At 39.9% G+C, this 21,032-nt stretch overlaps 1 protein-coding gene across 1 annotated transcript; it reads left to right on the forward strand.

Moving 5' to 3' along the window:
- Window positions 1-11,296: 11,296 nt before the first annotated feature.
- Window positions 11,297-19,571, forward strand: amotl2a (angiomotin like 2a). The gene is made up of 11 exons (XM_059341951.1): window positions 11,297-11,515; window positions 12,249-13,034; window positions 13,134-13,284; window positions 13,797-13,941; window positions 14,038-14,130; window positions 15,630-15,925; window positions 16,340-16,530; window positions 16,638-16,739; window positions 16,830-16,990; window positions 17,315-17,494; window positions 17,718-19,571. The coding sequence occupies exons 2-11, from the start codon at window positions 12,319-12,321 to the stop codon at window positions 17,795-17,797; spliced, it is 2,115 nt and encodes a 704-aa protein (XP_059197934.1). The 5' UTR covers window positions 11,297-11,515; window positions 12,249-12,318; the 3' UTR covers window positions 17,798-19,571.
- Window positions 19,572-21,032: the final 1,461 nt, after the last annotated feature.

The raw sequence follows: 21,032 nt of genomic DNA on the forward strand, positions 1-21,032 counted from the left end.
GAAGCGGTTGGCCTGTTAAACATTTGTTCACAGCTGCAAGTGAACTGCGTGTGACATTAAATGGTTCTTCCACCTGCTCTCGACATAATGGCTTTAAGAATGTGAACCAAATGGGAAGATTACACTTGAATAGGTCCTCTCAGTGAGGAAAACAGGTGGTCGATTTCTTTTCTTAGGGAATGTTACTACATATTTCTCTCTTTTTTTCTTTCTTTTTTGTTGACTGTACGCTTGGCCCTGCTTTTTGTTTTGCACACACGGCATTCTTGTTGCAGGAGACCATATGGTGGGGGGCTGACAGGTGCATGTGCCTCTGAGCTGGAGGGCAGGAGATAGCCTGCGCTGTGCTTTGTTTCCACAAAACATCTGCCCCTTCAGCCTCCCAGTTATATTCCACTAAATACCACATCCTTTGGGTTGAAAAAGTAACCTCTTTTATTTTGAAGGTCATCCTTCATCAACATACAAGAATAAACCTACAATAAAAGCTTGCAGGCACTTTGTTTTGTGAAATTCTTCATTGATTTGATCTGATATCCTGTTGCCTAATCCTCCTTTAAGATCAGTTATTTTCTCAATAAACATTAGGCAGCATTCAAACAGATAACTCAAGCATTCAGAAGAATGTTCATGTTATCTGTTGACACAAGGTCTGTGTTGTGAGCCAAACACAAGTTGCTTGTTTTCCTGAAATGGCTAAATTGAGCTTAACACCTTCTTAAGGTTTCTGCAACAGTGACAGTAAGGAATGTTTTGACATCAGCTGCTTTTATTGGTGTCTTTAGTTTCATTTAAGCAGCGATAGGTCTTATCATGTGGATATTTGGGCTCTAAAAGGAGTGTGAGTCACATTTTGTCTTGTAATTTATTATTACAACAGAATTCTCCATTGTCCACAATCCCACAGTATCAGTATAACAAATCAGATTTACCCAGCTTCAATTCTTACAACAAAAAGCAGAAGATGATCTTAATAATTGGAAATGTGAAGTATTCTCTTATAATTTGATGCAGACCTCCTCAACTGATACCCCTTTCCTACCAAATTGGCTCTTGTTTTTGAACCACTTCCATTCAGGATTCTTGGAACCTTGGTGCTAGATAACCAGCCAGTGTTTCCACCAGTTTTGAACGCAACAATTGTAATCAAGGAAGTGTTATCAGCGAAGCGTGTTGCATAATGCACAGCAGAAATAAACAGCAGTAGCAAGACAGCAGATCAAATTGATAACCTGCAAGCTTTTCTTCGGTTATTACATCTACATCCCCCATTCCAAAAATGTACATCTTGTCGAAACGTAAATAAAACAGAATGTGATAATTTGCTAACCCTTTATACAAAAATAGTTCATAAGAGTTTAATTTAAGAGCTGATATCTAGCCATTTTCCATGGTTTTCCTGATAATGATGTTGTCATTTTCGAGAAAACCATGGAAATGGCTAGATATCAGCTCTTAAATTAAACTCTTATGAGCTATTTTTGTTATTATCATTATATTTGTCAAAACAAATGTACCTTTAGTTGTACCAGGCATTAAAATAAACAAGAAATTAAAGAAAAAGGGTGGTGTAATATTATTTTCATGACTGTATATTCATTTGAAAACCGTACAAATTGATAAACTTTTGTTTTTGTAAATATACACTTTTTTTATAATTTGATTAATTCTGTTTTATTTATTTAGGTTTTACACAGTTTTTTTTTTCAACCTGCAGAATATGACATCCTCACTTGGGTTCGCACAAAAATTACATACTGTATGTGCAAGTCAGATCAAGACCAGTCAGTGTTGCTTGTTTAAGTTTTTCAACCTCTAGACTGAAGCCCAAAAGCCGTTTGGAGAAGTGACATGTGGTAACATGTATGCCCGAGTGGGTTAGGGGAGCATCTTAAACAGATTTGTTTAGGCAAATGAGGCGGCAGGATGTTGGTGTAGCTGCAGAGATGACTATCACCACAGCAGTTGCTCTCTGACCCCTGGCTAAAACAAAAGTCCAGCAAGCTCTGAGCAATACCATACATGTCAGCACTGCACTCATTAGACGGATCAGGACACCTTTTAATGGATAATACTCTGCAATAAATGGAAAGAGCAAATTATTTGTTCTCAACATCAAAAATGGGGCTTGAATCCTGTACTTCTTAGATTAAAACACAGTATCGTAATGGCTGACAGAGCTCTATATTTGGCTGTGTGATTTAAAGGTACCATGAGAAGCAATTTTGTCCAAAGCTTGCTTGTTAAGCTAACATTATAACTACCAAAATACAATCTGAGTGGGTATGTTATAGTTGGCTAGCATGACAAATAACATCACCAGCTAACACGACCCATGATACTAACTTCTGTCTTATGACAGTGTTGATTTTAGCTAACAATAAGTGATGTAACGGTCCAAAGCAAAGGTGTATATCTAACATTTGCTGTCTACTAGCGAAAAGCAATGAAAGGCAACGGAAGCAAACAAGCTAACTACAACCTAAGCTAAGCAAAGGTTAGCTAGCTAGTTGTAACTAAGCTAGATGGCATGGATCTGATGTTGGTTGCGTGGTAATGTTAGCTGATACAGTCATTTGCAACTGACAAGCTAGTTAGTATCACAATCAACATTAGATACGTTAAAATTATTATTATTAAAATCATATATGATGCTGATTAATCAAGTTAAGTCTTCTTCGCTATTTTAGCCAATACCACAGACGGTCAATTTAAGCCCACTGATTTCAGTTATAACAAGAATTTATGATAATTCCATTTAATACCTATAATAAACGATGTTTGTGCTAATGTTAAACTCCTTATCACCATCCCAAATGCGACTTGTGTTTTTCTGGTTAATATGTATAGAAATAAAGTTACATGAAATTGCAGTACGTAGAAGTGGTTTTATTCATAGCTCCATCATCTCATTAACTTAATGAATTTGTAGTTTCTATTCACTATAAAATGTTGAAATTCTGCAACACTTGAATCCCAAATCGTCACTGCATTACTGTACTTTACCATGGAATACAATAATATGGCCTTGATCCAAACTGAGCTGAATTCAGTGAATCAAATCCTGTTCAGTTTAGCTGAATTGAACTGAAGTAGAACAGAGTAGAGCCAGTGAAGCGATAAGCCCACAGGCCAATCATGAAAATATGTGTCCTTGTCTTATCTGTAAACAGCATCGCCCACAGGCATAGTCCTGTTTAGAGTTCCTCACTGCTCCACTGTGACTTGTTTACTTTTATGGCTAAGTGAGGAATTTCTTGTGTCACCAGGTGCGAGGGACCGTTTCTTGGTCGACCTGCAACAAGTCAGACTTGTGCTCATGTTGTTCAACTCCAGTTGTTTCACAGCCTCTAAATATGTTGGCTGACGTTTGTTCAGAAGTCTGTTAGAAGAAGCAAACATGTCTCATTCTCTGTCTGTCAGGAATGACATTTACTCCTACCACAGATCTGTGTATTCAATTTTTAGATTTTATGACATATAGACAGTGGTGGAAGAAGTATTCAGATCCCTTCCCTGTGAAATTACTCCACTACAATTAAAAGTCCTGCATTCAAAACTTACTGAAAACATACAAAAGTATCAGCATCAAAATGGGCTTAAAGTATCAAAAGTAAAAGCACTTGATATGCAGAATCGACCCACTCAGATTGTTTTATATATTCCAAATATATTATTGGATTATTATTATTGATGCATTTATGTAAGCTGTGTACTACTACTTCTACTTAATATACAGTCATGGAAAAAAATATGAGACCACCCTTGTTTTCTATAATAACAATTTTGGTTATTACCAAGAAAACAATGGACAATGGCTAGATATTAGCTCTTAAATTAAACTCTTTTGAGGTATTTTTGTTGTTATCATTATATCTGTCCAAACAAATGTACCTTTAGTTGTACCAGACATTAAAATGAACAAGAAATTGAAGGAAAAAAATTATCTACATTTTTTTCCCACAACTGTACTGTTATGAGGTTTAATTAAAAAAAATGTCTGATCTCTTTAAATCGATCATGTTTTTATGTTAAATCTTGACCTGTGAAGTAACTAAAGATGTGGTCTAAATGTAGTGGTGTAAAAGAACAACATTTGCTTCAAAATGTAGTGGAGTAGAAGTTTAAAGTTATATAAAATGGAAATACTCAAGTAAAGTACAAGTACCTCAAAATTATACTTAAGTACAGTACTTGAGTAAATGTACTTAGTTACTTTCCACCACTGCCTATAGATAACTGTTTTCTACTGACAATTTAAAAACTGAAGGAAAAGAAAATCACATATCAGACACACACACACACACACACACACATCAGAATGAAGTTGGTCTGCTTCTGATTATTTAATTTCCATAACTTATTTGCCGCTGTTGTCTACAAAGAAAAGTTCTGCTTATAATTTAGACCAGCAGCATTCATTAGAGAACCCCCCCATTAACGTCAGTGGCTGCTGGTTGCCCTCCTGTCGTCCCCAGTAAAACAGCAGACTGGAGGCTCGGTCAAACCCCATGGACATGGTAATGTGAGGAATGCGGCCATTTCCTCCTTTGCAGGAAAACAAAAGGAGCTGCTGAAGCGCCTAGCTTGTCCCACCTCACATAACAAGGCTGCCGCTCCCAGATCACAGTCTGCATTGTGTTAACCCAGTCAGCCCAGGCCTCGCCATTAACAGGTTCGAATGGCTGATCTTAAATGTCACTCTTGTTGGCAAATGTGTTTTTAGAACTGTGAGGAGGGAAGTCTTGCAAGATGTCTGTTTTGATACAGCAGAAATGTGCTAACATTGAGACAAACATTCAGAGTCTTCATTGAAATCTTTGACTTTCCTCCCTTGGGAGAGCATGTACCAACCATCTGTTCATAACAGGTCAGTGATCCTACCTGCCTCCGCTCACAATCTGACGCCTCTGACAAAAAACTCCGCAGCAAGAGAGAGATGAAAACATTGAGAGTATATCCCTAACATTTTTTAAATTCTGTGGCTGTGGGACAGATGTGTGACAAATTAAAACCAACATGAAGTGTTTGAGTGTGGAGTCAGTCCAGAGCAGCTTCAGTGCTCATTGAAGGGTGGCAACGTCCCTCAACAAGACAGCCCCTCATTAATATATACAATCTTATTTCCTAAATGGGTTTTTTTTCCAATTCATGAGGCAAGTCAGTTACTTTGTCATTACTTCAGAACTTGCCTGAACGTTTTTCAGTTTTCTTCAGTATTAAAGTAATGCAGTTATAGTTGCTGTGCATCCAGGGCTAATTTGCAAACAAAATCTTCTATTAGACTTAGACATAGCTAATAGCTGATTCGGCATACATTTGATGGTGCCAATTTGCTGAAATATTGCCCAAAAAACAGCTACGCTATTGCCATCTGACCAGTGGTGGAATGTAACTAAGTACATTTACTCAAGTACTGTACTTAAGTCAAATTTTGAGGTACTTGTACTTTACTTGAGTATTTCCATTGTATGTAACTCTATACTTCTACTTCACTACATTTTAAGGTAAATATTGTACTTTTTACTCCACTACATTTAGCTTGATTCAAGTTTTGAATGCAGGACTTTTACTTGTACTGGAGTAATTTCACATTGTGGTGTTAGTACTTTTACTTAAGTCAGGGATCTGAATACTTTTTCCATCACTGCATCTGACTGTAACTCCATATTAATGTACAGAATGGTAGTGTTAGTCTTTGCATGTAACTCTGCAAGACAGCAAATATGGGTATGCTCAAAATTGTCTAACTACTCCTTTAACAGAAGATTAGTTCCACTGCATTCTTTTCACTTCTGATGAAAAACTATGTGTTGTCAGAACGGGAAACGATTTTCATGTTTACGTAATACCTCGTATTAAGTAATACGAGGTATTACGTAAGTAAGTAGTAGTAAGTAATACCTCGTATATTACTTACGTAATATCATAGGGTGATGAACAAACTTGAAGAAGACAATTCTGGCTCTCACTAAATAAGATACAGATAACAGTTCCCAGTAATAAAACCACACAATTACACATTCAGGTGTTTGACGATGAACCTGCTTATTTGTCATAAATAATAATGTGGACTTGTATCAGCAAGTTTAGCACTGATTCATTTTCCCCATTAACAGTACGTGACACTCGACATATCCAATAACGCATCAGAAAATGATACACAAGTGAAACCCTGTACATCACTGTGTATGTTTTTCACCAATCATCCAATCATACTCTACAGAGCCCACGTATTGACGGCACATATGTGCGTCATGTCGCTCTTTCTGTAGCTCCTCTCTTTTTGGCTGGAGATGAAACAGCTCAACAGAACCACTACGTGAGGTTCATTAAACCGGACTGAATGACGCAGTGAAGGGCTGATTTGTGATGACTGTGGTCCTTTGTTGTTGATATCTCGTTTTAGTTTCATGGTAGAAATTAGTACAGATTGTATTGACATGACAGAAAATACCCTGTTTGTCTGAATTAATGAAATAAGATGTAATTAATTCAGAAAAACAGAGGTGATTTTTAAGCCAAAAGAGAGCATAATTTTCCATGAAAACCTTTTTTCAAGATAATTATCTCTTTTTAAAAAGTACCATTACTTAAGTAAAAGTACTAATACCACACTGTGAAAGTATCAAAAGTAAAAGTGCTCGTTGCGCAGAATGGACCCACTCAGATTGTTATATATATTCTAAATATATTAATACATTATTTGTATTGATGTTTTTATGTAGGCAGCATTTTGAATGTGAATGAATGAAAGAAGGGTCCTCACGATGGTGCAAAGTTGGTAGTATTCTACATGTATTTGAAATTAATAGAGCCTGTTTGGTATCAATATCTAACCAACCATAGCTGATAATATAGGATAGAATACCAGTACAAATGTAAATCACTGAGGCACATTGACTTTGGGGCATATGGTCAATTCCTAGTAAAGGATATTTACCAAACTCTTACAGCCCATATCAATGAGACGGTTATAATCAGAACATGTTTAATTTAATATTCAAAAAATACTATTTTTCTCATACTGTCTGTCCGAATACACCTGTATTCACTCTCTGTCTGAAATGCTTAATTTTAGCGCCTGTCTCTTGAAGCCCCGCCCCTGAAAAGCTTTGTGTGCTCTGATTGGTCAGTGTTCTCAAATCTTCCACATCAGCGCTCAGGTCTTCTTTGCACCTTCATTGCAGCCAGGGAATAGAAACAGCAGCACTTTCTACCTACATAATAGTATAGTTGTGACATCACAACCTTTCAGAGGCCCCAAAGGCAACATTTCTGAATATGGGCTCTGGATTTAGCAATGCACCTAAAATTAAGATTAAGATTCCCTTTTTTCGTCTCACAATGGGGAAAATTCAAGAATTACAGCAGCAAAGTGGATAACAAAAACAAGAAATAGTAAAAAGCAGTAATATAAGAGGTATTAGCAAATACTCAAGTAAAAAAATATATTAAGTATGGACAATTTACAGCGTAAACAAGTAGAAATATAAAAAATATTAAGCCTGGAACACCTCTGGCCCCCCTAACTAGACTGACTTTCAGAGGATGTATATTCCGCTCTGTTCTAAAGCTTTTGTGAGTACATGGTGTGTTATAAAACTAGAAAATCCACGGCAACAATTGGTAGTAACTATGTCATGATATCTTGTCAGCAAGTGGCTTAAATAATGTGCCAAAATTAGGCTTAACTTCTGAGAGGAGGGGTGTCTGGACGTCCGACCTCAAGATATCTGATTGAAAATTGTTCCCATGGGTACCCACAAGTCTCCCTTTATAGACATGCCCACTTTATGCTACTTTTGGAGCAAAATCAATGCAGTGTTTTGCATCTGCTTTAAATGTGTTATTTTCACCTATTCTAAAAATGGTGTATTTCAGTATTTCTGCATAATGAAGTCCCTAAACAGTCCTGGAATTGCATAAATTCTATGACTTGGTAGCTGAGACTCTTGCTGAAGCCAATTTAATTCATGTGTGATGATGTTAGTCCCAGTAGTAGCCATTTCATCATAGTGAGACTATTTTTAAAATTGCATGTGGCACGAGCCAGGTCCCCCCATTTGAAATGGTCTAGAACTGCCACTCTCATATCACTTTCGCCAATAAAATGAATTATCAGTGCTGGACATTGATATATTTAGAAAATGATAATGCTGTGCAGAGTAAATGCAACTTTCCACTTCACTAGTGATTTTATAATCTTTTCCCCACAGATCTACGAGGGCACAGTTTGGGTTTTCTGCTGTCATGTTTAGGCTTCGTAACTCATACCTACGTGCCCGTAAGAACAACACACACACACACTCACACATTGTGTATAACAAACATCGTGAACAGTTGTTGTTATTAGTAACTAGGCAACAGAACTCGGTGTCGGTTCGTCCATTTTTTGTACAGGGCAGGCCTAGCTCAAGAAGAATTAAATGTAAACTTTCATTGCATCCGTGGTTCACTCTAACTGAATTCCTGCGAGAATTATGTTATACTGAGACCAGATCTGCATAATTTTACCTGTGACCAAAAATAAAGGCAGTTAATGAGACCTTACTTTATCCCCAATGTGTGTTTACGAACCAGAGCGACCTTTACAGTACTAAAATCACATGTGGCCCTAGCCTGGTCCCCCGATTTGAAATGGTCTAGAACCGCCACTGGGTATTGAGCCTCTCATATCACTTTCAATAAAATGAATTATCTGTGCTGTACATATAAACTCCTGTTAAAAAAATGGGACACAGGGCAACAACACAATGTGAGGTGTAATAAACCTCTTGCTTATCTTGTCAATCCGGATACATCTTAAAATGGCAAAACCTGTAGATCCTTATCAGTTGTTGAGTTGTTAAGGTAATCAACATTCTTCAACGACTGTTGGACTTCAACTGCCATGCAAATTGGCAGGTGGACGTTTGTCTGTGGGATAACCTGCAGAGTTTCTGCTGACAGACCGCACCGCCTTAACAAGAGGAGACTTGTTTACACCCAACAATCCACCACCATTAGGATGATCCTTTTCATGCAAAAAAGGGCTGCAATCAATGACATTACTATCCAATACTACCAACCCCCACTGCCAGCTGATTCAGGTTCTCCATCTACATACATGTGTGTGAGTGTGAATGTATAGTCGGTGCTAGTGGTGGAGGGGTGAACAGCAGATGGCAGGGCTGCCCCCGTCATGTCTGCTTTTGGGGGAGAACAATGCATCTCTCAGAGCTCTTATTAAAGGAGGGGAAGGGGATTTCAGTCCACGGACAGCTGGCAGGCAGCGTGCCTCACACCCGCCCCTCTCCCTCCGTGTCCACACACAGACACACACTCTGCAATTAACTGGCACGGGCCACGGCTTAAATATTTACCAGGCACATGCAAACAAAGGCCGTTAGAGAAATAATGATTAATCCATGTCTCAATTATATGACAGCACTTGTTGTCATCACGGCCTCACTGTAGTAGTTAGAATAGGATCTCTTACCAAGTCTTGGTGGTTTTTTATCATGTAAAGCATCGACAATCAAGACAAATTATAATAAAGTTCAATATCACATCTTTTTTATCGGTTTTGATGCCACTTCTCAGTCAGTTATTCATTTAGTTGATCAACAGAACAATACCTTTGAAAATCAAGTAATCATGGAGGACGTTTATCAAAAAATGTCCAATGTTCTTTGTTTTCAGCTTCTCAAATGTGAGAATTTGCTGTTTTTCTCTGTTTGCCAAGTGACTTTGGGTTTTGGACTGTTGGTTGGACAAAACAAGCAGTTTGATTACGTCACCTGGGGCTTCTGGGAGGTGGAGATAAGCATTTTTCTAAATTTCCTGACATTTTATAGACTAAAATATACATTATTGGATGGATTTATCATGAAAACTGTTCATTTGATCTCTTTTCTTATCCTGCTGTATCTTATTTTATCTCATTTGTATTTTTATTTCTATTTCCCTGTTCTAATTGACTATTTTTACTGTTTTCAATTGTGTCTTGCTGTTTTTAATGTTTATGTAAAGCACTTTGAATTACCTTGTGTTGAATTGTGCTATACAAATAAACTTGCCTTGCCTTGCCTAAATATAATCATGTTTTTTGATATTACATTTCTAGAGTATTTCAACAAAACTTTTATGACAGTGAGATTGTAATTTTATACAGCTTTTTTCACCATATGCCATGCAAAACAAAGGGCTGTTCAACAAATAATCCATGTCTCAATTATACAACAGGACTTTTGAATCTCTGTAGTAGTTATAATAAGATCTCTTACCAAGTCACTTCTATCATGTAAAGCAGGTAAAATCCACCAACACAAATTATAATAAGGTCTAAATATCACATCTGTTCACCATTCTTAGTGCCAATTTTCAGTTAGATAATCTACAGAACAACAGGTTTGAAAATCAAGTAATCATTTAGGACATTTATCAAGCAAAAATCTCAAACATTCTTTGTTTCCAGCTTCTCCAATGTAACAATTTCCTTCCAGGTCAGGGACTTCTTTAACAAAGAAATAAAACAAACTGTGCATAGTGAATCTAACTTGATTGATATATTGTTTTAGGCATATAAAACTAAAGATAACAGACTTATAGTATCACAGATATACAAATGTAACAAATTCCTGTTTGAATACATTACCTTTGAAAATAATCAATTATTTTAACACCTTGTGTTTCTAGGCGGTTTAAATAAGCATTTCCCATAATTTTCTGATATTTTATAGATTAAAAAATATTTATGAATGAATTGATCATGAAAATCTTGTAATCTTACCACATTTTGTAAAGATAGAAAGTCAAATATCAATTTTATTTTTGAAATTTTAGCAAAATCTATTTTCTCTCTCATACTAGCTTTTTAACACACAAAAAAAGCCTGGGCTATATATCATCGTATTTCTTGACACTACATTCCCAGAGCATTCCAATAAAAACTTTATAGCAGTGAGGTTGTAATGTTTAACTGCATTTTATGATCCTTTTTTAATCTCACAATAACATTCCTGCGTTGCCTCTAAAACTCCTTTCACTGCATGCAGGAGCAGCAGCAGCGGGGACTTAAAATTCCTCCAACTATCAACACAACAAAAACAACAACAACAAGCTTTTACATGATACAAGCAGCCAGCTGAGATAGTGTTCTGCTGCTCTCTATCCAATTTTTGCTCCCTCCTCTCCTCCTCTCCTCCCCCTCTCTCCTCTCCTCCCCCTCCCCCTCCTCCTCCTCCTCCTCCTCCTCCCCTGTGCTCTGCTTTTGATCCCACAGGGACTTGGAGCCTTTACATTCCAGTCATTCCAGCCGCAGCGAACAATCGGCCCTCAGTTATTTATTCGTGCAGCTCACAGCCTCAGTCCGCTCAGTCTGCTGCTGGCCGTCGGCGCGCACACACGTACATGGAGGAAACCAGAGGAAGGAGAAACTCGCGAAACTTGTGGACATTTGTTGGATTGAACGCACAATTTTAGGAGATTACGCCAGCGTTAACTCTTCCCTGTGTGATGAGACTATCATTTGGTAAGTTTTACATTTTGTTTTCAACGGATTTGTCTCGGCCGGATAGTGTCTGGATGCCTGATAACTAGAAGTCCCATAGGCAGGGATTTTGTGCATGGCGCAGTATTGACTGGTGGATTCATTATGTGAGTTTTAATGGAAAAACTCCAATGTAGTAATTTAATCTAGTATAGAGCATAACATTTACAAAACTATATAATAATTTCCACATTATCCATTAAAAAAGTCACAAAGTTCAGTTTCTGATCTGTTGAAAGCTTCTCAGTGGGATTTTATCATATTAATTCCCATAATAAGAAGTTTTTAGAGAACATTTTAAAAATATATTTTACAGTATGTTTCGTGTAGGATAATTGTTTTAAGCAATATATCATTATATCCAATTTGGGGAAATTTTACTATTTGTTGTTGTGTGAATTTCTTGGAAGTCTGTTGTGTTTATAGTTAGTGTATTACATTTCTGTCTGGCTGGGAAAGTTATGCTTTAAGTGTGTGGGCAATAAAACTGGATCTGCACTGACATCACTGCCAGGGGTATTTCCAGCTACAGTTCATGTACTTGGAGTTAAAATCATTGTGCAATAGAAGAAATTAATTGAGAGGAATGTTGTCTTCCATTGAGGCTCACATCTTACATTTAAAAAAAAGCTGTTTTGATAATAACTAGACCTGATAATAAATGCTGAGCTGATGAGAAAATAATTATAAAATTATTTTTTATTATTTTTTTCAGGTTTGTGATTACAAAGTGACCTGACTGCCACCTCTAGGCTGCTTTTTCAGCTAATTTCCCACTGACTGAAATGAGAACCGCTGAAGGCTCATCTGGAACGGTCCTGCACCGTCTCATCCAAGAGCAGCTGCGCTACGGGAACCTGACAGACACTCGCACACTTCTGGCCATCCAGCAGCAGGCCCTGCGCGGGGGCAGCAGCAGCAGCGGCGGGGGCACCGGCAGCCCTCGCTCCTCTCTGGAGAGCCTTACTCAGGAGGAGACCCAGTACATCCAGATGTCAACACGACAAGAGCCTCAAGGCCAGGAGCACCAGGGGGACTGCCTCCACTCTGAGAGCCAGCTGTGCCATCTGTACCAGCTCCATGGAGAGGAGCTGCCCACATATGAGGAGGCCAAGGCCCACTCCCAGTACCTGATCTCTCAGAAGGGACAAGAAGGACCCAGCATGGACATAATGGGGAGTCGCGGTGAAGGACAATGGGATTTGAAAAGGGAGCATGCTCGCTCCCTCAGCGAGAGGCTCATGCAGCTTTCTCTGGAGAGGAACGGAGCTAGAGACAGTCTGGCTATGAGCTCTTCACACAGCTATCCACAGCTGTATCATAATATAACAAACGCGGTGGCGCCTGACAGGCAAGGCGCCCAACAGTTTGTGGAGCAGCGTGGGCCGCCCCCGGACTACCCACTGTTTGCCAGACATCCTGCACACATGCTCAGCCATTCACAGGAGCATGTGCAGTACTACAGAGACCCTCCTCCCCCCTTTCACTCACAGCATCACAGGTAAACATGGAGGACATAATGGAATTATGATTTAGTGTGGATATCATCATGTCAGTTTCAGCAATGTTGTAATGGGTTACTCTTGTCTCTCTTCCGCAGGTATGTGTCTGCTCAGTCCCAGGTGGCTCACAGCAGCATCACAGCAGCCTCCAGCAACAGCTCGGCCCAGACCGACATGTTGATGCGGGAGAACGAGCGGCTCAGGAAGGAGTTGGAGGTCTACATAGAAAAGGCTGCCAGGCTGCAGAAGGTGAGGGAAGGTGGCGCGATGAGCGGAGCTGTTGGCTCACAGAGGGTGTGATCGTAAAACAATATTTTTTTCCTGCCAGTACATGTCAGAGTGATACAATGTCTGGCCCAGAGAGCGATCCCAGAGTTTTAATCACATTTATTTTAATGGTTTGTGACTTTAAAAATTGTGCTCTAGTCATTAAGTGTTAGCCGCTGGAATGCCTACAACACATCCCACCCCCTTTGCCTTTCAAACATGCTGGCATATTGCCATGAAAGGAGATAAATGCCTTCACACCTGGGACTCACAAGTGTTCACTCAGGAATGTCGATTCCCGCTTTTCAGTTGCGCATAGTGTTAAAAAGCCATTTGCCTGTGGGCTGTAAAAAAAAAAAGAAAGGGTTGCTTTTGTACAGATGACTAATTGGCCCCATTGATATTAACAGCTGAAACATAAACCACAATCCAGACAGTGAATGGGGATACCTCTCCCGACAGAGACTGATCATCTTCTCACCTTTTCTTCCCAGTTGGAGTCAGAGATTCAGAGGATATCTGAAGCTTATGAGACTCTGATGAAAGGCTCTGCCAAGCGGGAGACTCTGGAGAAAACAATGAGGAATAAACTGGAGGCGGAGATAAAGAGGATGCATGATTTTAACAGAGACCTGAGAGGTATGTGCTCCTTTATCCTGTTGGTGATTCACAGCCAAGTTTCTTTTTAATGTAATGTGATTAATAGTTATGTTTTGTTTGTGATCCTCTGTACAGATCAGCTCGACTCAGCTACAAAGCAGCGAACAGCCAAGGAGGCCGAGTGTTCAGACCAGAGACAGCATGTCTTTGTTAAACTGCTGGAGCAAAGTGAGTTGATGTCTACATCAGTCTTATATTATAGAAACTGCCTGGCAGGAAAGAGTTGGAAGTCTTGAGGATCTTTTTTTTTACTCTGATTGAAAAACTTAACAATGGCAGGAACATATTTGGGCAGGGACTGGCTTCCTCCTTCAGTGAGGTGGCGTGTTATAAACCACGTCGCGACACAAATGGCTCCATCTCTAATGTTACTCTTGACACTTAGACGCCAGCTACTTTTCATAGCTGTAGTAAATGTGGCCTGGATTCCAGGGATTTTTTTTAGGTATTTTCAGGCTGTCTCGGCATTAGGAATGCCCTCCCCCACCCCACCCCCCATTCTCAGTTTTGCATCACTGCTGACTTCCCTCCTCAAGGGGAACTAATAAGTCTGGGACTCCAGGCCTAACTCAAAGATGACCCCTGGTCAGCTCGCTCTCCTTGTTTGGGCATTTCTTACCTCATGGTTTAATCTTGATCGGCCAGTTGTGCATATTTCTATTTTACTCTTTTTTTATTCTGTGCAGAGAGGTGCTTTTGTGTAAACCAAACAGCTTTTTTATTTGCAAAGCACCATTTTCTATATACCGCATTTGTGAATGATTTTCTGTACTTACATAATCAGCCATTCAATCAACCACTTTTTTACATTTTAAGCAACCGTGTGATTGTCTTGAGCCATAAGATCAAAAAAACTATTGTCCATCTGCTCTCCCTTTAAACAGTTATCTCAGAACAACAGGAGAAAAGTCACATTTACATCACAATCGAGGGAACTGTCATGTATATTTTTTTTGCAACAAGGGCCACTTGAATTATATTTTGAGCTTCTTGTTTACTTCACGTCCTGAGAAGCATTCCAGAGCTTTTCCCAGTACAAAGCTATGCCTGTGTGCGTAAGTGGATAAGAGGAAGTCTGCATTCCCTCCACAGGCATGCACTCGTGTTGTGTAATCAACCTCCTTTTTAAAGTGGCACAACAGATAAACTGGTTTTCCTTTCTAGAGGTTTTCATTCAAACATGGATCAGCTTTAATTAAGTCAGTTACATTATTTTCATATTGATTGTAGCCTTAAAGTACAGCAAAGTGGTTATAACTCTTTTTTTAAAATGTATTATATAAGACAAATTGTCTGTTATTCAATCACATGCCTTGATGGTTGTGTGTAAATTTCCCTTGTTGGGTCACATTCCATTCAAAATGTAACTCCCTGAGCTTGACTGACCCATCAATAGCCACTGACTAGTGTTGATATACAATATACCCTTCATTAGCATTCATTTGACCTCTTTTACAATGCTGCTACTGTCCCAGGACAATAAAGATGGTCGCCTACATGTTCACGGTTACTGAGTGAGTCTGCGACTTGGTACAGAAGTTATCTTGCTACAGGGTCAAAGGTCTTTGCACTGCCCTTATTCTATTTCTAGGCACTAAACTCAATATCTTCCAGAATCATGTCACTGTTACTCTAACCGCCTTGTTTTTCCCCTTTCTGTCTCTTAGATGAGGAGCAGCAGAGGGAGCGCGAACAGCTAGAAAGGCAGATACAGCACCTGCGTGTCTCTGGCGAGGAGTGCCAGCGGAGACGGGAGCTGCTCGAGCAGGCTCTGGCCTCCACGCAGGTGCGCAACCGGCAGCTAGAGGAAGAACTGCAGAGGAAGAGAGCGTACGTAGAGAAGGTGGAGCGGCTGCAGAGCTCGCTGGCTCAGCTGCAGGCAGCATGTGAGAAGAGGGAGGCGCTGGAGCTGCGACTGCGCACACGACTGGAGCAGGAACTGAAAAGCCTCAGGGCACAACAGGTGAGCAGAGGAAGTCGTCACTGGGTGTTCCATAACTGGAGGCTGGGTTTTATTAGCTTAGCTTAGCATAAACACTGGAAGCAGGGGAAGTGGCTAGCCTGGTTTTTGCTAAAAAAAAAGAAAAAAAAAACATTAACCTACTAGCACAGCTTAATGTCACTAACATCTTGTTTGTTTAGTCCATAGAAAAACACTTTGAGTTTGTTTTTTTCTGTGAACTGAGCCAAGCTAGCAACCACCTACTTTCAGTCTTCATGCTAAGCTAAGCTAACTGGCTTCCGTTACGTAGCCTAATATTTAGCGTACAGATAATAGAGTTGTTTCAATATTCTCATCTGACTAAGCGTATTTCCAGAATTTAAATTTAAAAAGTGTTTGTTTCCTAATGTTAACAACTGTTGTTTATTCTCTCAGTCTCAGAAACAGGCAGCTGACCCCACAGCTTCAAAACTGAGCTCCTCCACGCTGCAGCAGCAGCTGAGGGAGAAAGAGGAGCGTGTTCTGGCCCTGGAGGCAGACATCACCAAGTGGGAGCAGAAGTACCTGGAAGAAAGCACCATGAGACAGTTTGCAATGGATGCAGCTGCGACTGCTGCAGCACAGAGGTAGGACAAAAAATGGACATATACTGTATTGCCCAGACAAAACATATTGATAACTGAATCCTTATTGAAGTTTAAGGATGTTTTTTAACAGTCTATTTTCTTTGCAGAGATACAACTATCATCAAACATTCACCTGGAAATTCACCAAACAGCAGTTTTAATGAAGACCTGCCCTTATCGAGTCATAGACATCAGGAGATGGAGAACAGGTACACATCTTTCAGCATCCATGTTCTAGGGTATAGCTGCTTATTTTGCTTCGATTTGTGATCTAATTGTGTCTTCCATGATGGTTTTAGGATCCGTGCACTTCATGCTCAGCTCCTGGAAAAGGATGCTGTGATCAAAGTCATCCAGCAGCGCTCCAGGTGGGAGCAGGGCAGGCTGGAGAAACAGGGGCTCCGTCTCGCCAGATCCGTCCCCTCTATCAACACTGTGGCCAGCAGCATAGAGAGTAAAGGTGAGTTCAAGATGTTTATACCCGCGATTCATGCAACACCATGAACTTTGAATCTGTAATGACACATGCTATTAAGTGACAACTGGCAGACTGGCCAGTGTCGCCAGACAGAATGTGCACTTCCTAAAAAAAAGCATAGAGAAGGAGACAACCCTTTCGTGTCCCTCAAATGGACAACATGTTTTTAAAATGGAATGCATATCATCTCTCACTCCAGAATAGCCCCATCCAGAATAGTCATGGGAAGAACTCAGCAGGGCAGATGTTCAGGAGTAAATGTGGATGCAAGCGGGTAATTAAGCAGCCTCCTCTCTTTGTCTGTAGGAAAGAGCCTCTCAGATGACCAGACAGGTGCTGCTGCACTGCAACCCCAACCCCGCGTGGGGCCCAGGGCCCCAAGCCGAGACTCCAGCACCCAAAGTGACGAGGTCCCGCAGGAGCATGAGCTCACAGAAGAGCCTGGCAAGCTAAAGACGTCTGAGATGACTTCAGCAGCTACCACTGGTGGGTTTATTGTTGTGTTAAGCATTTTAAACCTAATCACCACCACACAAACTACTGTTCATTTTAACAGCCAGCCCTTAGATCTTTATTTTGTATGACAACTATTTAAGGAGTAACCAGACCCTGCATCAGGATAGACTAATAACTTTAAATTAAACAAGGTCGTGTGCAGCTTTGCATACCAAAGCTCGTTACTAATCTGCTAATTTTATCTTCACTGTAGACACCACGGAGGAGCCAAAGGCACTCAAGACATTCAAGAGCATCAACGGCTCAGATGCAGAGGTGGAAATCCTCATTTGAGCGCTCACTACAGCTGATATGACTGAACGGTGACAAGCCAAGACTTGTTCAAGGTGGCTATGGTGTTCAAGGCCTTCCTTCATGTCTGACCACAAGTAAAGAAAGGCTGGTCGATGTGAGCAGAGCAATTTCAGTCCAGAATGTGGCGCAGTTTGGGGAGGAGAGCTGAGCTTTCCTTCAACTGCACAATTCACAAATACTGACATTTGCCTCAAGAGTTCTTCAAGGTACCTGGACAGTTTTCTGCATACTGAAAGGAACTGGGCTGCTGGTTGTGCATATACATGTGCATGTTTTCGTTATGTATTGTATTTATATTTGTAAATGCTGCTCATATTGTGATGTTACTTTTATGTATGAGAGGTGAGAAGAACAAGGATTAGTCACCTTGCTCAGCTCCACTTAAATTATACTCAATTTTCTGGATTAAGTGTGCAACCCTTTTATGTTTTGTTTATTTTAAAGTTCCAGTAGCGATCCTATTACCATGCCCTCTGAACGTAATGGGAATATTTATAATGTAAGCATCCTCTATGTTTCATGCCATGTTTGGGGATTATTCTGTTTAACAGAATGACTCAAACCTAATTTAACAGTTGTTCCTCTCTTTAAAATACATTTGGGGCCCATGCTCACAGCTCAGAAGAAGATTTAGAAACGTTGAATGCCTCTGCTCATTTCTCTCTTTAAAAAAAACCCTGTGAGGATTGACAGTGTTTCATGAGGGTCTAATTTTCCAGATCCCGGGTTAATGTCCGGGGCCTCTGATGGCGACTGCCCAGCATTTCGCTCCCCTTCGCTGACACACTGGAGCTAATCTTCTCACATTCCCTCGCTGAGGGAATGCTCCCGTTAAAGAAAAAGGCTATCTAAAGTCTGACCCCTCGCCCTTGTTAAAATGGCATGCATTCTCCACATGATTCTCTTTCTGGTGCTGGTTATTTCTTCTGATTCGCGGTAGCGGGTTCTACCGTGAGCATAGAAATGGTCAACTATAATTGGCTTGCATTTGCTACTCTATTTGTTGTCCCCATCACTGTGTTATATTCAGCTGTGTTTTCCCCATTGCTCAAGTATCTCACATTTCTGAGTGGACTATATCCTTAACATGGAATCTTCTATTTATTTCTCCCTGCATAGTGTAGGATCACTGTACACTGCTGAATGTAGACTTCTGTATTCCACGACTGTGTCCCTTTGTATTTAACTGGAATGTGCCACAACTCAGATTTGTTCTGCTTTTAGAGGGGAATAACGCTAAGCTAATATATTGTCCTACAGTTTTGAATTGCTGAATTGTCAAGGTCCCTCTTGACAAAATTATCAACAGGAGTATTGTTAGTTGTCCCACAAATAGCATGTGAAATCCCACATTTGGCTGGTATTCCCCCCTCGAGCGTTTTCACCATATTTCCCGTCACAATGTGTTTGCTGGTCAATGCAGTGTGTCAGTTTGACTTAATGCCCTTCACTTTTTTGGAATGTGTTTACATGAATGGCTATTTGAAGTGAGAGAAGTTAATATATTTTGTAGTTGTTTTTGTTGTCGTTGTTTTTTCATTTGTATACTTTTTTGTTTTGTTTTCTGGTGCCAAAGATGTACTCTACTTTTAAGTTATAACCGATGACAAATACAAAAGGTCCTGTTAAGGTGCCTTGCTTCAGCTGGTTGACCCATTTTGATGTTGCTGTGAACTTTTGTAAAGGAAACATTTGTATGTATGCCTTAACATTTCACTATAATAGATTAAATTCTTAATATATGTCTGGTAAATGGCTTTCTGTTTTCATTTGTTGGATTTGTGACAGTTGATGTGTTGGATTGATCACAAAAACCCTACTGAACAATTGAGCATTAATATTTAAATAGCCTAATTAGAGACCATTACTGTTAAGATTCAACTATGTTGCATCTTATTCATAAAGTGACCATATATAATTTCTCGAATTCTTAAGTTTAAGAACATTAGTCTTACAGCAAGCAGTAAGGTTTAATCTTTAATATATAAGGGTACTTGTGGAATATCAGTCACAACATTTGGAACTTCAAGCACAGGTGATTAATTGATAGATTTTTTTTCTAACTCTAGGTACACCATGGCAAAGTAAAGAGAGAAGCTGCAAAAGTATGTAGTAACTGTTAAATGTGGTCCATATTTTGGTCCCACTGGTGCTCAGATGGTTCACATTTCAGACATTTCATCCTGCCACTGGTGTCAGTACAAGTGAGACAAGAGCCCAAACCAAACTGAGATGTTAGGGGGTTCTGTAGGTGAAAGGTTATGATGACGTGACTCCAGGCAGCTTCACAGGGTGAGACTCATTCCTGATGACGCTCAAGTCTCCTTCAAACAAATGAAGAAAGAAATATTCAATCCTATGTACGTGCATGCATTCCACACACATCTGGAGTCCTGCAGGAATGACCGTGATCGTGGTCAGGACTATTGCATTTATCACTATGATTTCACCACTTTGACTCCCAGCGACTGTGAATGGTTCTCACTTGACCACAGCATCAGTCATTGTTGATCAAGAACATCACGTCACAAGTCAATGAGGTTGTTCTGAGATAAAGAAGAGTTCTGTTGCCTAAATGTCTTGTTCAGTTTGGGTTGTATGTAAATACACTTCAAGAAGTTTGCGGTTCATTTAGAATTATGGAAGCATCTTGCTAGCTAGCTAGCATTAGCTGATAACTTAGCACCCCCTTTTCTGGCACCAACTCGATCTCGTCCCAATGTGGTCACTACTAATTTTTACAGAAAAAACATGGCAACAGCCAAAATTCCAAGCTTGTGGCTTTGGAACAGTAGTGCATGTTAAATCAAAATTGTATTGGGTGTGGTGTGGACCCAAATGTGGCACGACAACAGGATAGTAGATGAGAGCTTTTAATCACAGCATTTTCAGGGTCAAAGACAGGCAGGGTCGGCAAAGGAACCAAAGGGTGTTACCACTGTGACTACGTCCACTTCTTTTACAGTCTACGGTAATACCAGAACAAGTATTGCTGAAGTGCTAAAACCTGTGAGGGTCTTCAATTCAGCAAGATTATATTTCATAGAATATTAATTCAACTTTTCAGTTTTAAGAGAGGTATGTGGTCATTTAATTCTCAAAATCTCACCCACTGTAGGCTTGAAAGGTGGCTAGCCAGTAAAGTGTTTGTATTTCTGTCCTTCATGGTGAATATGAAGGCTTTGGGCAGCTTGAATTCATGATGGTCATGATA

Source organism: Centropristis striata, chromosome 9 (genome assembly GCF_030273125.1).
Source record: "Centropristis striata isolate RG_2023a ecotype Rhode Island chromosome 9, C.striata_1.0, whole genome shotgun sequence".
NCBI classification, from domain to species: domain Eukaryota; kingdom Metazoa; phylum Chordata; class Actinopteri; order Perciformes; family Serranidae; genus Centropristis; species Centropristis striata.

Coding starts and splice junctions, on each gene's coding strand:
- amotl2a (XM_059341951.1), top strand. CDS start 12,319: ATGAGAACCGCTGAAGGCTCATCTGGAACGGTCCTGCACCGTCTCATC. Junction 13,035..13,133: donor TTTCACTCACAGCATCACAG/GTAAACATGGAG, acceptor TCTCTTCCGCAG/GTATGTGTCTGCTCAGTCCC. Junction 13,285..13,796: donor AGGCTGCCAGGCTGCAGAAG/GTGAGGGAAGGT, acceptor TTTTCTTCCCAG/TTGGAGTCAGAGATTCAGAG.